Source organism: Drosophila teissieri, chromosome 3L (assembly GCF_016746235.2).
Source record: "Drosophila teissieri strain GT53w chromosome 3L, Prin_Dtei_1.1, whole genome shotgun sequence".
In the NCBI taxonomy this organism is placed as follows: domain Eukaryota; kingdom Metazoa; phylum Arthropoda; class Insecta; order Diptera; family Drosophilidae; genus Drosophila; species Drosophila teissieri.
In genome coordinates this window covers 11,198,561-11,212,054 of record NC_053031.1, presented here as the reverse complement: position 1 = coordinate 11,212,054, position 13,494 = coordinate 11,198,561, and the positions used below count along the sequence as shown (strand labels likewise).

General features: G+C 40.6%; 1 protein-coding gene across 1 annotated transcript in view; it reads left to right on the top strand.

The window, feature by feature from the left end:
• Positions 1 to 13,444, top strand: part of LOC122616937 (F-box/LRR-repeat protein 16) — a 31,357-nt gene extending 17,913 nt beyond the window's left edge. The window contains exons 5-6 of the mRNA XM_043792528.1: positions 9,140 to 9,335; positions 12,064 to 13,444. Of these exons, the coding sequence (XP_043648463.1) occupies positions 9,140 to 9,335; positions 12,064 to 12,361 (494 nt within the window). The 3' untranslated portion in view covers positions 12,362 to 13,444. The remainder of the gene's footprint in view (positions 1 to 9,139; positions 9,336 to 12,063) is intronic.
• Positions 13,445 to 13,494: the final 50 nt, after the last annotated feature.

Below are 13,494 nucleotides of genomic sequence, written 5' to 3'. Positions count from 1 at the left end.
ATTTAAGTTAACTAGTGCACTAGTGCAGCTTCTTAACTATTTAGCGTTGAAGAGAAGGGAATATTGAGCATCTGACTGATATTTGATTGAAATAAAATGTTTTAAATAGCCAAAGTACTAGTACTAGTAATGGCAATTGCTGGCAAAATAAATAACTAATAAAACTGCCAAAAGCAGGGCCGACCACCAAATGAAATATAAATATAAAATGCACATGCATTGCTCTGCAGCACAGTATGCACAATATGTCGGATAGACTGAGATGGAGGGCAAGGACACATTTGTTTTGCCACTCAGCTCCTCAAAGATTTTCCCGGACTTTCCATGGCACACAGAATACACAGAGTGTGTAGGATATATACGCACATAATATCAACTTGAATGCAAACATGCAAGTTCAAAGTTGAGGGCCACAATGGGGCACAAGGAACATAATTGTTGGCTTATGTAATGCGATTTGAGAGGCTGCCACATGCAGAAAGTTTGACGGCAAAAAAGGGTTGTGGAAAGCCCTTTGAAAAAGCCTTCGTGTGCGTGGGTTCTGAGTGGAATTCAATTTTAATTGCATTTGATGTCAGCTGAAACTGCCACACGCACTCGGAATTACGTGGGAAATGGGAAATAAATGCACGCAATGACGCAAGCCGGAAAATCAAGCAAGAGGATGAGGGAAAACTATCAACCTACCGTCAATGCATTAAAGCCCACACACACTTTACTCCCAGTGGTGGTGGCCATCGCATCTGTGTCTCTCACCAAGCTGCTGATTTTCATGTTGATGATGTTGTCATTCTGCTGACAACTTTGCTTCCAAGTCTCTATTTATACCGGCCATTATATATAGTAGACAGTGCAGGGCGGGATTAGCCCACCATCCTGCAGAGAAAGTGGCTTGTGTCCCCCAGTCCACAGACTTTGTGCACTTTCACCGGACTAAAAGCGTGGGGAAAGTGTCAGGCGAAATTATACATACCAAAGTCAAACTGGGACAGGACAAGCTGCTTGCTAATTTGGGCACCGGCCAGACATTCCACTTTTGACACATGGAAAAGGAAAAACGTAGCCTACAAATTTATGGCATTTTCTGACCCAAATGCAGGCGTCCAATTGTAAGGCTTTAGAAAGGAAAAACTTTTCATTTTAGTATTCAACTCAACTCATTTAATATTGCTCGACTACGTTTATAAAACTTGTGTTTTGTTATACATTCTCAGAACAATTAGTTTCAAATTTGTTCATGGGAGTTAAAGAGAGTGAAATGTGCAAAAATCATGGTTGTTTTGTGAAATCAAACTCAAATTAGCTATCAAATAATAAAACCCAACTACTGCAGAAATTCCCAGCAATTAGGAGGCAATCCTTAAGTCGAACTGAAGCAATTCAACTTCAATGGGGCAGGAGTAATTGACGTCATTAAAGTTTTCAGTGGAAATGCTCGAGCAGCAGAGCGGAAAAGTAGGCGAACAGACAACAGGGCACGAAACTGGGTTAACAATTTTCTTCTTTTTCTTTCGCTTTTCAAAATGCCGGGAAAAGATGTGAGCCAAGTCACAAGGGAGGACCCTAGAAGCTCCACGGCTCACTGCCAATCAAATTCACACACACACGGAGGTCCGTGCCAAATGTAGTGCGTGGAAAATGCTGGAAAATATGGGAAAATGTGAGAAAAGCGGGAAAAACTACTCTCGCAGACAGGGCACTGGGGCTTATGGAAGGATCCAGCACACGGGGACCATTAGCCGACAATCCAACTGAGCGGTTTTAATGCATTTTTAATGGAGTCACTTCAAAGGAGTTGTCTCTGTAGGTCAATTCAGTTCAAGGAAATTAGTTATTCAAGCATGTTAGAATGGTAAACAAAATTCTACAAATTATTTCCAATTTTAAATTAGCTACAGGCAACAGAAAACTACTCTTTTTCACTTTTGCGAATTTAAATACATAACAGAAGATAAATTCTGTTTTTGTATTTGTTCAAAGCTTGTTAAAAGCAAGAAATTCAATCTTAATCCAATTATTATATACATATATTTATTTTCCCAAGCACAGTAATCCCAATTAGCGGTTAGACAAGCAAACTTTGTCGCAAGTAAAGATACAACATTATTTCTGCAGTGGGTTTTGTCAGTCTGCCAAAAGAATTGCAATGATAGCTATATCTTGTTTTCGCTGATTTCGCTGTGGCACGCTTTCAAATTGTTTTCCTCGACTTTCTGGCAAATTTGTTTTGTATCGTTTGCATAAATTAGTGCACAATTTATGGTAACAGCAAGACAGCAGAAATAAAAACATTTAAAGGAAATACATCAGTCGAGTTTATCAACAACATTAGATGGACACAAATATACCTAGCACTAGCTTTAGTTATAGCACTTAAGTTCAAATTATTGATATGTAAATTAAAATCAGCAGCCTGAGTCTTAAGGAATACCTTCTTAGGCGTATATATAAAACAAAAACAAGAGAGAACGCTATAGTCGAGTTCCCCGACTATCTGATACCCGTTACTCAGCTAGTGAAAGTGCGAAGGAGTCTTCAGCAGTGACAGTTTTTGGCGGTTTGTGGGCGCTAGAGTGGGCGTGGCAAAAAGTTTTTTGGCAAATCGATAGAAATTTATAAGACTAATACAAAAATGAAAAAATATCAAAACATTTTTCAAAAGTGTGGGCGTAGCAGCTTTGGGCGGTTTGTGGGCGTTAGAGTGGGCGTGGCAAAAAGTTTTTTGGCAAATCGTTAGAAATTTATAAGACTAATACAAAAATGAAAAAATATCAAAACATTTTTCAAAAGTGTGGGCGTGGCAGTTTTGGGCGGTTTGTGGGCGTTAGAGTGGGCGTGGCAACATGAATCGACAAACTTGCGCTGCGTCTATGTCTCTGGAGCCTGTATGCTTAGTCTCAACTTTCTACCTTTTGTAGTTTCTGAGATCTCGACGTTCATACGGACAGACAGACGGACAGACGGACGGACGGACAGACGGACAGACGGACAGACGGACGGACAGACGGACATGGCCAGATCGACTCGGCTATTGATCCTGATCAAGAATATATATACTTTATATGGTCGGAAACGCTTCCTTCTGCCTGTTACATACTTTTCAACGAATCTAGTATACCCTTTTACTCTACGAGTAGCGGGTATAATTAAGTATTTACCCAGTGCTTCAATAATCATGGAGTCTTCTCTTGAGTTTTTGTTATCAAGAGCATATGAAATTTTCAATTTGATGCTAAAAAATCCTCTTTTGCTTCTCAAAATCCGCCAGCTTTAATTCTTCCAGTCTCTTGAATCGTTGCGGCGCCTTGACTCCTTCAATGCCGCAAACTTGAAGGGGAGCGAGCTAATCTGCCATTGCGCAACCTCATCTCGATTCGCGGTAGTTCATGCCACCCACCACATCCCCACATTCCGCCCACTTCCTTGCCGATTTCCATGGCGACAGTAATGAGGGGGAGTGGGGCAGTGGTGGAGCCTAATGAGGCCTGCACGTTCCGAACATTATTTGCCTACGCGAGGGGGCTCAGCTCGCGGTTCGCGAGTCGCGACCTCTGACCCCCGACCCAGGACCAATCACCGTTCCCTGCTCATTTACGCACTCATTGTTTGGCCTCAAAGTTTGCCGGTAATTGGCAGGCCACTTAAACCCTAAAGCGGTTAAGCCTCAGTTCCCTGCAGCCTGGGAAATTGGGTAAGATTTATTTGATCCTGGCAGATTTGCTACAATCTTTAGTGGGGGAAAACTTAAACTTACTAGCAATATGGGATTCCCGGAAAAGTTCATTAAATTTCCTTCAGCTAAAACAGAGTTTGTCGTGCAAAGTACTTGCAGAGTCAAGCAGATGCTGAAAGTATAATGAAATTGTTGTGAAGGCAAATAGAAATTCCAGGAATGTTTCATTAACTTTCTGTCAGCTTTTTATATGACTGAAAGACTGTCGGCATTAAACAATAATTTAAACCCCTCTTATTATGCCTCAAATAATTTTCAATAAACAATTCGAAATTCAACAAAGTGTTCATAGACGTGGAAATCGTGTTCAAGACAAAGTATCCGAACAATGAGGTATTTACTGCGCTTCCTTTTCGAAGAAGAAACCATTTCGAATATTAAATTTCCAGAGAAACTGAAAAGCGACTTTGGAATGTTTCGTTTAAGCTGTACGCTTTCATCCTGCAGGCTCTGTAGGTCCTGCTGCCGTATTTAATACACTCGTAAAAGTTTTGTTGCCACAGCGAAATTTCATGGCATATTCCCCGCTCCTCGTCCCCCTGCTCCACTTCCGAGTAATTGGCATAATGACTGTCATCTATATCCACTGCCATTGGCAGCCAACTGAACTTAAACTTTAAGCCGCTTTGTTGCAGTTCGCTTGATTGGGTTGCACTTGGCTCTCCAGCCAACGGGTCGGCTTAAATGATTGAATTAAGTTTGATTTTCATCGGCCTAACACGATTTAAATAATCAAATAAATAAATAATAGATTTAAATGGAGGTGCAGACTCCAGTAAATAAAACATTTTTAAATTGATTTTATTTATGTAATATCTTTAGGGACCCATTTTATAATGATATTTATGCGAAGTATTTAAAATTCGTGACAAAGCATTACAAAAAACTATTATATACTACATAATACACAGTATAAGTCAGTCATACAGTGCGTATGCGTATTATTCGCATCACTCATACGCAACTTTGAGCAAACGCAATTTCCCCCATTGATCCTAAACGAGGCAATTTGAAAAATCAGCAATCATCAAATAAATGTCATAAACAAACGCTAACCGTTATGTGAGCATAACTTTCCACATGTGTATGTGAAATAGCCCAAAAAATCGATAGAAATCGTTGGCACGCCAAATGAGCAGAATGAAAGCCATGACAAGAGCCATGAGCTGTCAATAAACATGAAATTTGTGAGTTGTCCCAGTCCTGATAGAGAGCGACTTTCAAAACTGGAACCCGAATGCTTGAGTTTAAAAAAAAAAAAAAAAACACCAACATGGGTGCGCAGAAAAGTATAAAAATATACGTTTAAACGATTGTTCAATCGAAACCTTATGGTCGGAATCTATTTTTTAATGGGCAAGCCAAGTTCCAATCGTCAACAAGGACAGCCAAAATATATATATATATATATATATATATATATATGAATCTTTTTGTGTGAAAATTGGGAAAAGTGGCAGTGAGAGTTGGAAAAACAGAAACAGAAGCTGAATGCCAAACGAGCCTCGCATAAACGTCGCTAGTTGTTATGGGAAATGTAAATGTATCTCATAGATACACAAGTTACAAGTTGTTTGCCTGACATGTCTGGTTTCCACGTCCTTCTCTATTCTCCATTCTCCATTCCGCACTCCATTCCCCACATGTCCATGTCCTTCTATTGACACTTGTCTCTGTCTCAACGAGTGCGTGTGCCTGGCGAATATAAACCCACGATTTGGGGCACTATTTTTGATGCGTTGTCTTGTCAAGCGCGAATTTCCATTCCCATTTCCATATCAAGCAGGCAGGTGGGTTTTTTCCTGCTCCCGTCGCCTCCGCAAGGTTTGTAATCCGCCGGAAATTCCCAGAAAATGAACCCAATTTATTCATAGAACGAATGAATCATTTCCAACTTTGGCGGCTGATAATTTGGTTTATCCTGTCTACCACGGAGCCATTTACTTTGAATTTTTGATACTGAGCCGAAAAAAATATATATTTATATAAAAAAAAACAAGAAACGAGATTTAAGAGCATGATTATTAAAGATTCCGACGTCACTAGCTTAAAAGCAGTAAACATTCATTTCTGGCGACCTATTCTATAATCTGCATTTCTCTCTTGAACTCGCCAGGGGAATAGTTTCAAGATTAATTTATTTTTACTAGAGTGGCATTCAATAGCCTTATCAATAAACTATGTACATATATTATATAACTGAAGCCTACAGCTTTTTATAGAAAAATGAACAAGTTGTAACAGTTGTTTAAAAACAAAACGTATTTTGTACAACAAACCTTTAATTTATTTATTTATTGTAAATTGACAAATTTGGACATTGTAATTCTTCGTCAGCGTTCACAATTTGTTCTATCTTGGTCTGATTAAATGCATCTGAGAATGCAAACTTATAGTTTCCATGCACACAAAACTGATGTATTTTTCACTGGTTTCACGACTTTGTTGCGTTTTGCTGCAATTTCATGATTTGTGATCGCAAAAACGAGTAATCCTGGCGGCCAAACAATTACCCGTTAGTGTCGGTCACAAAACGAAACTGCAACACAGGATTCGGCATAAAATCAAGCACTAACTAGCTGCACTTAAAGGTGTTTCACAACAAGATTCGGATGGGGATTAGAAACTGAGGATCAGGAATCACGAGACGGATGCGCATCGATGGAGCGCTGATAACGAAATGAATTTCAGCGATGATTGCAGGCGCGATAAATAAGCGGCAGTGCCACTGGAAGATCTGGGTGATCTGAGGGGCTTCTAACGCTAATGCCCATGCTCTGAACTCGCTCCGAGTGTAATTCAATCGATGTCACTCTGGCTGCGATCACTATCGATCATCTGCCCCTCGCTCCAACGTGGACTATCCCCCATTCCCAATCCCCAATCCCCAGTCACCCATCCCCCATAGCATTGCGGTCTGCCTTCGTCGCCGGCGGCTCTTAATCACAGTTTCCATCACGAGCACTCGACTTAGTGCATCACAACTGTAGCTACGTCTGTACTGTACGCATTTGTACAGTGGAAACTCTCTAAGTTGCACTTTCCCTTAATTTAAAATTCATCATCTTGTAATCAAATCCCTAAGGTTTCGTGTATGTTTTGACAGTGAGAAGGGTATATAATGTATTGATTTGATTTATTAGTCTGTTGTTTGCCTTAGCGAGGCTGCACTGTCCTAGCTGTTTGCACTAGATGTTTGTGTGCACAGAGGCGCCTTTGTCGCTGGATGTTTTTGCGGTTTTAAGCTTTTGGGGCGTCGCCGTTGCCTTCGCCACTGCGGATTGTACTGCATCCGCCGCTTGATAGATACAATTACAGTTAGCTCCTTGAGGAGCTGCGTCGCCGGGCAACTTGGCCAAGTTGGTCGCCAGCGTTACGGTTTTGTCACTGCTGTGGCTTCCCACCCACCAGCACCACCGCCCCCTCAATTAGGACCGAATATGCATGAGCAATGGATTTTCCATTTCTTCTCCCAGAAGATCCCCGTGAAAGGGAACTCCAATTTAAGATATATGGATATCAAAATATTAAAGAGTAGTAATACAAATGTATATAAAAACGTTAATTTATACGTTTATAATGTAAAACATTTTCAAACAAGCATTGAATTCGGTTTTGGAACAGCATTAAGCGTAGCCTATTAATCTTCTTTCACCCGTTTTGCCATTATGGGTTTTAGTCCTTTTTAAACTTCACAAAACTCTGAAAAACTCCCCCAAAATTCCCTTTCATATGCAGCGCATAAAAGCCTCGTTTCAGCTAAGTTAAGTCAATAGAGCAGCTGAACAGAGCGAGTTGGTTGTGTTAATTTTTCATAGGCCTACCCATTCAGATGGCTGTTTGTGTTAGTTTTCCATTTGGCCCAGAAGCTAGTGCGAGTATCGCGGTTATCTTCGTGTGGATTCGCTGGCTGGCGCATATTCATATTTTGTAATTCAAAGCTATTCGTATGCCTTGTGGTTTTTTTGGTCAGAAGCCAGACAAGAGAAGCACTCCACTGCTCCTAGCAAGTATCCAAGTATCCAAGTCTCTGTGTTTCCGAGTAGCTGTCGGTAACCAAAGTGGGCCACCTACCCACCCACACTTGCATATACTCGTAGTATGCATAGCGACTCTAACTGAATACAAAGCGGCTTAGTCGAACGGACCCTGCATTTTTCGACTTCTTTTAACTTGAGCAAGGGGATGAAGTGTTTGGGGAGACACTGGATGGTAGTTTGCCGCAAAAAACACACACGCATTATGCTGCCTGGAAGTTTGTTGTCTTTGGACGCTTTATCTTTGTTTACCCAGCCGCCGAAGCCACCGAAGCCGCACGTGCCCCAAACTCGTTCACCTCCCATATTTGGCCAAGGAATATGCCTAATTCCCATTAGCAAAGTCTAAGCGGCTTACCAGCGGTAATTGCAGTTTTGTGCTACCGTCACACCTTATAGGTCACACGTAATCCTTTATCCTTTATCAGTTATCCCTGCTCAGCATGCGCAGTTAACCCTTTGGTTTTCTGCCCAGCTATACGAATAATGAAGTAGAAGAATTTCCAAGAAATTTATCCCAAATGTGCTCTTTAGTTCTTAGGCTTGGCTTGGCTTTGAGCCTACAAAACTGGGTTAGTGCCTTTATCCACAGAAACGACCAATAATCCGTGATTCGCAGGGCGAGTTGAGCAAAGGAAAAGCTGCGCAAACATGCCACAAAATGAGACAGCAAAATGTGGAACAGGGTAAACTGAAGTCGACATAAATGGGACGAGCTGAGGAACTGCCTCCGTTTAAATAAGTAGAACAGCCGCCGAGGCTGTGGGCTTTAAATAGCCGTGGTAATTAGATACATGACACATTAGTCTATCTCTAGATTGCATGCAGCTTAGCAACAAATCTGGAGTTAGTCAGGTTTAGCTAAATTGGTTTTTGCAGCCATAGCTTTTGAGCAACCACAAAGCCTAGTTACCACTCGAATGGTATTATAACATAAGTTATAAGCTCGAGTTTTGCTACATTTTTAAGACATTTTATGTCAACTTCTAGAAATTGAATGTAAACTACTGCTCTTGATTTCGTCTATCTATTCTTGCAAACAAGTCTTCATACTTAAAGGGTTTCTTTCATGATTAATACAGTCTATATATTTTTATGACTGTCGACCCTACACTGCGTATACTTAACGGGGTGAAAAAAAGAAACTTATGTGAAACTTAAATTTCGCCATAAACGGGGCCAACTAAAGGCCACTGTAAGGCAACATTCGCCACGCAAACTTACTTATATTCGAGCTCCAGAGGACTCGTTTCCTGGAACGTGCTCCCTGCAAAGTGGAGCATCTGCAGGCGGCTACGTGAGCCCCACGAGTCCCAGCTGATACCCAAAACTAATGCCCAACTCGGCCCGTTTTCTCCTCCGATTGCAGTGCACTCCCTGCCGCATCTCACGGTGCTGAGCTTATCCGGCTGCAGCAAACTGACAGACGATGGAGTGGAGCTGATTGCCGAGAACCTGCAGAAGCTGCGCGCCCTGGACCTGTCCTGGTGTCCCCGCATCACGGACGCCTCGCTCGAGTATATCGCCTGTGATCTGAACCAGCTGGAGGAGCTCACGCTGGATAGGTGAGTACCAGTCCGCCAGTCCACCGGGCACAAGGTCGCGTCTCCTCATTGCCCCTTACCACCCGGCTGCGTAATTATTCATGAGTAAAATTCAATTTCCGTCGCCGAGTAGCTCAACCTCATCTCCGGCGGCAACCATTAGTCCTCGGAAACTGCAGCAAGTTGCAGACAGAAAAAAGTCAGCAAAGAACTTTAAACACAGTCGCTGCAAAGTGCAAAAATATTTGAAAATCAGAAACATTAACTTTTAATTTCATTGATCTCAAAAACATTGCTACTAAACATATTTGAACAAATATATAGTATACGGTTTTGAGCAATTAAAAAATGTATATTTTTAACTTTTAATGTTTTATTTTGATTATAAAAAGGTTTTTTTTAAGTCGTTTGCTGAGTAGTACACACTAAATACTATATAATTTTTTTGGCAAATAACATATAAGCTTTTGCATCTAAAGCAAATGAAGTTAAAACCAAAACAGCACAACTTTCAGCTTTGAAAAATATGCTTCATAAATGCATTTTAAAAAATTGAAATTAATTGCATTTATAAATTAGATGCCACAGTTTGTGCTATCCAATCCGTATGTCTCATAACATTTGTGTAGACGTGAACATTTGAGGTTGAATAGCTGAGAATGCCAAACAGAGCCACCCATTTCTTAGCCGAATACATCAGCATTTTGCCCAACACTTCGCCATTCAACTCATTTGGGTTAATAATTCCGGTAGAATCGGCGACACACAGTTGATTCTGTTCGATTGTCCCATGAATTTGTTTTGCACATTCCTCGGAACTAATAAGTTCAACGGAGTGCTCAGTTGAGAGGATGAGATTTCCTCGTTGTTCTGGGACAAATCTGGTGAAAGGCGGACTAGTTTCTGCATTTAACTGATGACTTTTCTTCAAGAGCATGCAGATGGGTTTAAATCCTTCTGTAAAATAGTTACGCATGTCCTCTGGCAGCTTCACTTTAAGCAGTGCTATATCATTTTTATTATCTCCTGAGTACTCGGGATGCTTAAAAACCGTTTCCACAGAAACAGGATGGTACACACTATTATCTATCGCCAACGGTATAACATTTCTGTAGAAAAGAATAAAAAGTTTTGGCTACTTATTCTCATTAAAAACGCTTATGTTACTTACACTTCTTCTGGCATGCCTCTAGCAATTGTAATAATAAAATCTAAAAAAAGGGATTTTATTTAATTAATTTAATTTTTATAAATAGTTACTCACTTTCAGTGATAAAAACTCCATTCGCCTTGAAATTGATTCCAAGAACGAGAGCCATTTGGTGTGATGTTATGGTATCGCCACCACAGTCCTTAAACAACCATAAATCAGGTTTACTGGCACTTTGATAACTAACGTTCCCGGATGGACTCTCTGGTTCCTGTGGGCCACTCGGAGTTGTGTCCTCCAAATTCAGTCTATTTACATTGGTCGCAATCCAGTCCACATGGGATGTAACGTCGGTAAATACTATAGGTCCTTCGCTGTTGGGGTTTCTAAAACTTGCAATCCCCAACTGAACTTCGTGTTTGGATTTCGTGTTATTGCCAGAAATCATGAAACTTTTGGTCAACGGATTTCCAATATAAACACCAGTGGTGTTTCCATCTAACACACGCGCACATATATCATTCGAACTGTGATTAATACTACACTCGGTTTCATTCAGCTTGTTGAAGATAAGCACATGCAGATTTTCGCTGTCCAAGCCCTGACTTTTCGGGGCCCAGGCAAACCCATTGAAGGTTCGAGTCGACTGTACGAAGTTCTTGATTCTCTCATCCGAAATAATGCATATTGGGTGAATGTCGGCTGTGAATAAGTGGTTTTACGACTATCATAAATCCGTTTAATTGCCAACCTACCCGAGAAGACGACGCTGTACGGCATTTTGAGCAGTGCAATATCATTCCGGATGGGCGATCTAGAGAACAATCGGTGCACAACAGCTTTGATAATCGGTATTCTCGAGTCCTGAGAGTCAGCATCGGGAATATTGTACGCACCCAGTTCCACAAATCTATAATAGATAATAATAATATAGTTTATATAACTTAAGTTTGATTTATAGTAAAAATAACGTGGCATAACAGTTGTGTGTAAAAATAATAACTACTAAATTTGGGGATACTTACAGGTTGACTTGGTGTTCAATGCACTGAGCAGCGGTTAGCACAAAGCCTAATCGTAGATTTTTATTATCAAATGTGGGAGAATGTTTTCCATTAATACGAACGTTTGTGAATAAGGGTGCCACCGCACAGAAAATCCGAGGCATTACTGATGGCTGTCATCCAAGCAGCTGCTTGTAATCCTGCCCTGCTCTGCTCCATGAATTTTCCACAGGACTCATCCAAAAATCGAGATGAAACCTGGTGGCCAAGGAGCAGGGTGAACAAGGGAATCCAAGCTAAAGATGACTGCATTCTACGCGTGGCACGAAACGAATGAAACATAAAATGCGAGCCCGGTTCCTATGTACTTCTTATCAAGTATTTCATATCATGAGTTCTTTTACTTTTCATTACTTTTCATTACCAAGCGCGTTATTATTCTTATAAATGTGCGTGCATGTACATACATAAAATATTTCTAATGGTATAAAAAGCTTGCGTGTTGCTTAGAACTGCGAGTTTCAGTCTTCTGCTTCCAGTTGTTATTTATATAATGGATTTATGTAATGGATGGATATGTTCTGCGTCCTTTCAGATGTGTGCACATAACAGACATTGGCGTGGGTTACATCTCCACGATGCTGTCGCTGACCGCCCTCTTCCTGCGCTGGTGCTCCCAGGTGCGGGACTTCGGGCTGCAGCACCTGTGCTCCATGCGCAACCTGCAGGTGCTTTCCCTGGCCGGCTGTCCGCTGCTCACCTCGTCGGGTCTGTCCAGCCTGATCCAGCTGAGGCATCTGCAGGAGCTGGAACTGACCAACTGCCCGGGTGCGTCGCACGAGCTGTTTGACTACCTGAAGGAGCACCTGCCTCGCTGCCTGATCATCGAATAATCGATGGGTGGAGATGATCGGATGGACGGATGGAGGGGTATGCATCCCCGGAGCTCCCGGAGCACTGATTTTCGGTTCGGTTCGAGTATGCTAATTTGGTACACCTAACCTCCAGTCGGCAAGTTCCTCGCGTGCTATGTGACTTTAACTTTCCGTCAACACTGTACTCTATCCCTTATAGTTTTAGACTTATTTTGATTTCTGCTGTGATTTGATACGGAACTTAGTTAAGTTGATCTGTTTAAGACGAAGATGTACCACAAAAGACCCGAAGATGATATTTATTTACATGCAATACAATATGTCTAATATACATATACATAAATATATATTTATATTTATAAATATACATTATTTATATTATTGTAGTTTTTAACGAACGTTTTATTTACTACTCTCGCTGTATTTAAACATGCAGTCTACGTGTAAAATATTGAAAGAAAAGAAATGAAAACAAATGAAAAACCAAATTACAAAAAATGAAAACCAAACATTGCGCCCAAAAGACGAACAAACAACAAATAACAATTACAAAACATACCAAGTGAATCAAAATATGCAATTAAATACATTAGTTCAAAGAAGCAAAACAACAACGGATGAATATTTGAAAATATTTACGAGTATAGCGAAAACGTGCAAAAGTTGCCATCAGCTTTAGATTGAAATTGCAATTGAAATTTACAAATCCTAGACTTTTGCATACCCTGACCAGTGAAACCTAACTTCGATTGTACCATATGACTACTCTGTAATTAACTAACTGCTACTGAAAGTATTTTAAGGTGACATAAAGTGCACGCTACCGATGAGGTCAAAATTTAACATAATGTTTAGCAAATTGTTGTCAAATTGCAAAATGCAATTGCGAACCATAAACAATCGAATCCTGGCCGTCAAAGATACTCTATATATCTAGCTTACGTTATAGAGCCGCTCTCCTCATTAAAGTAAATCCCTCACTCAAACCTTATGTAAATGCTTTGTTTTTAACTCCAATGTGAGAGTTTCATCCAGAACATTAAGCAAACGGAGATTGGAAACTGCAGTCTTAAACCAACAAGAACACAACTCTACAAGTACATGATAAAATAAATAAATGGTAAAATGAATTTAATGTTGTTTTTGTAAAA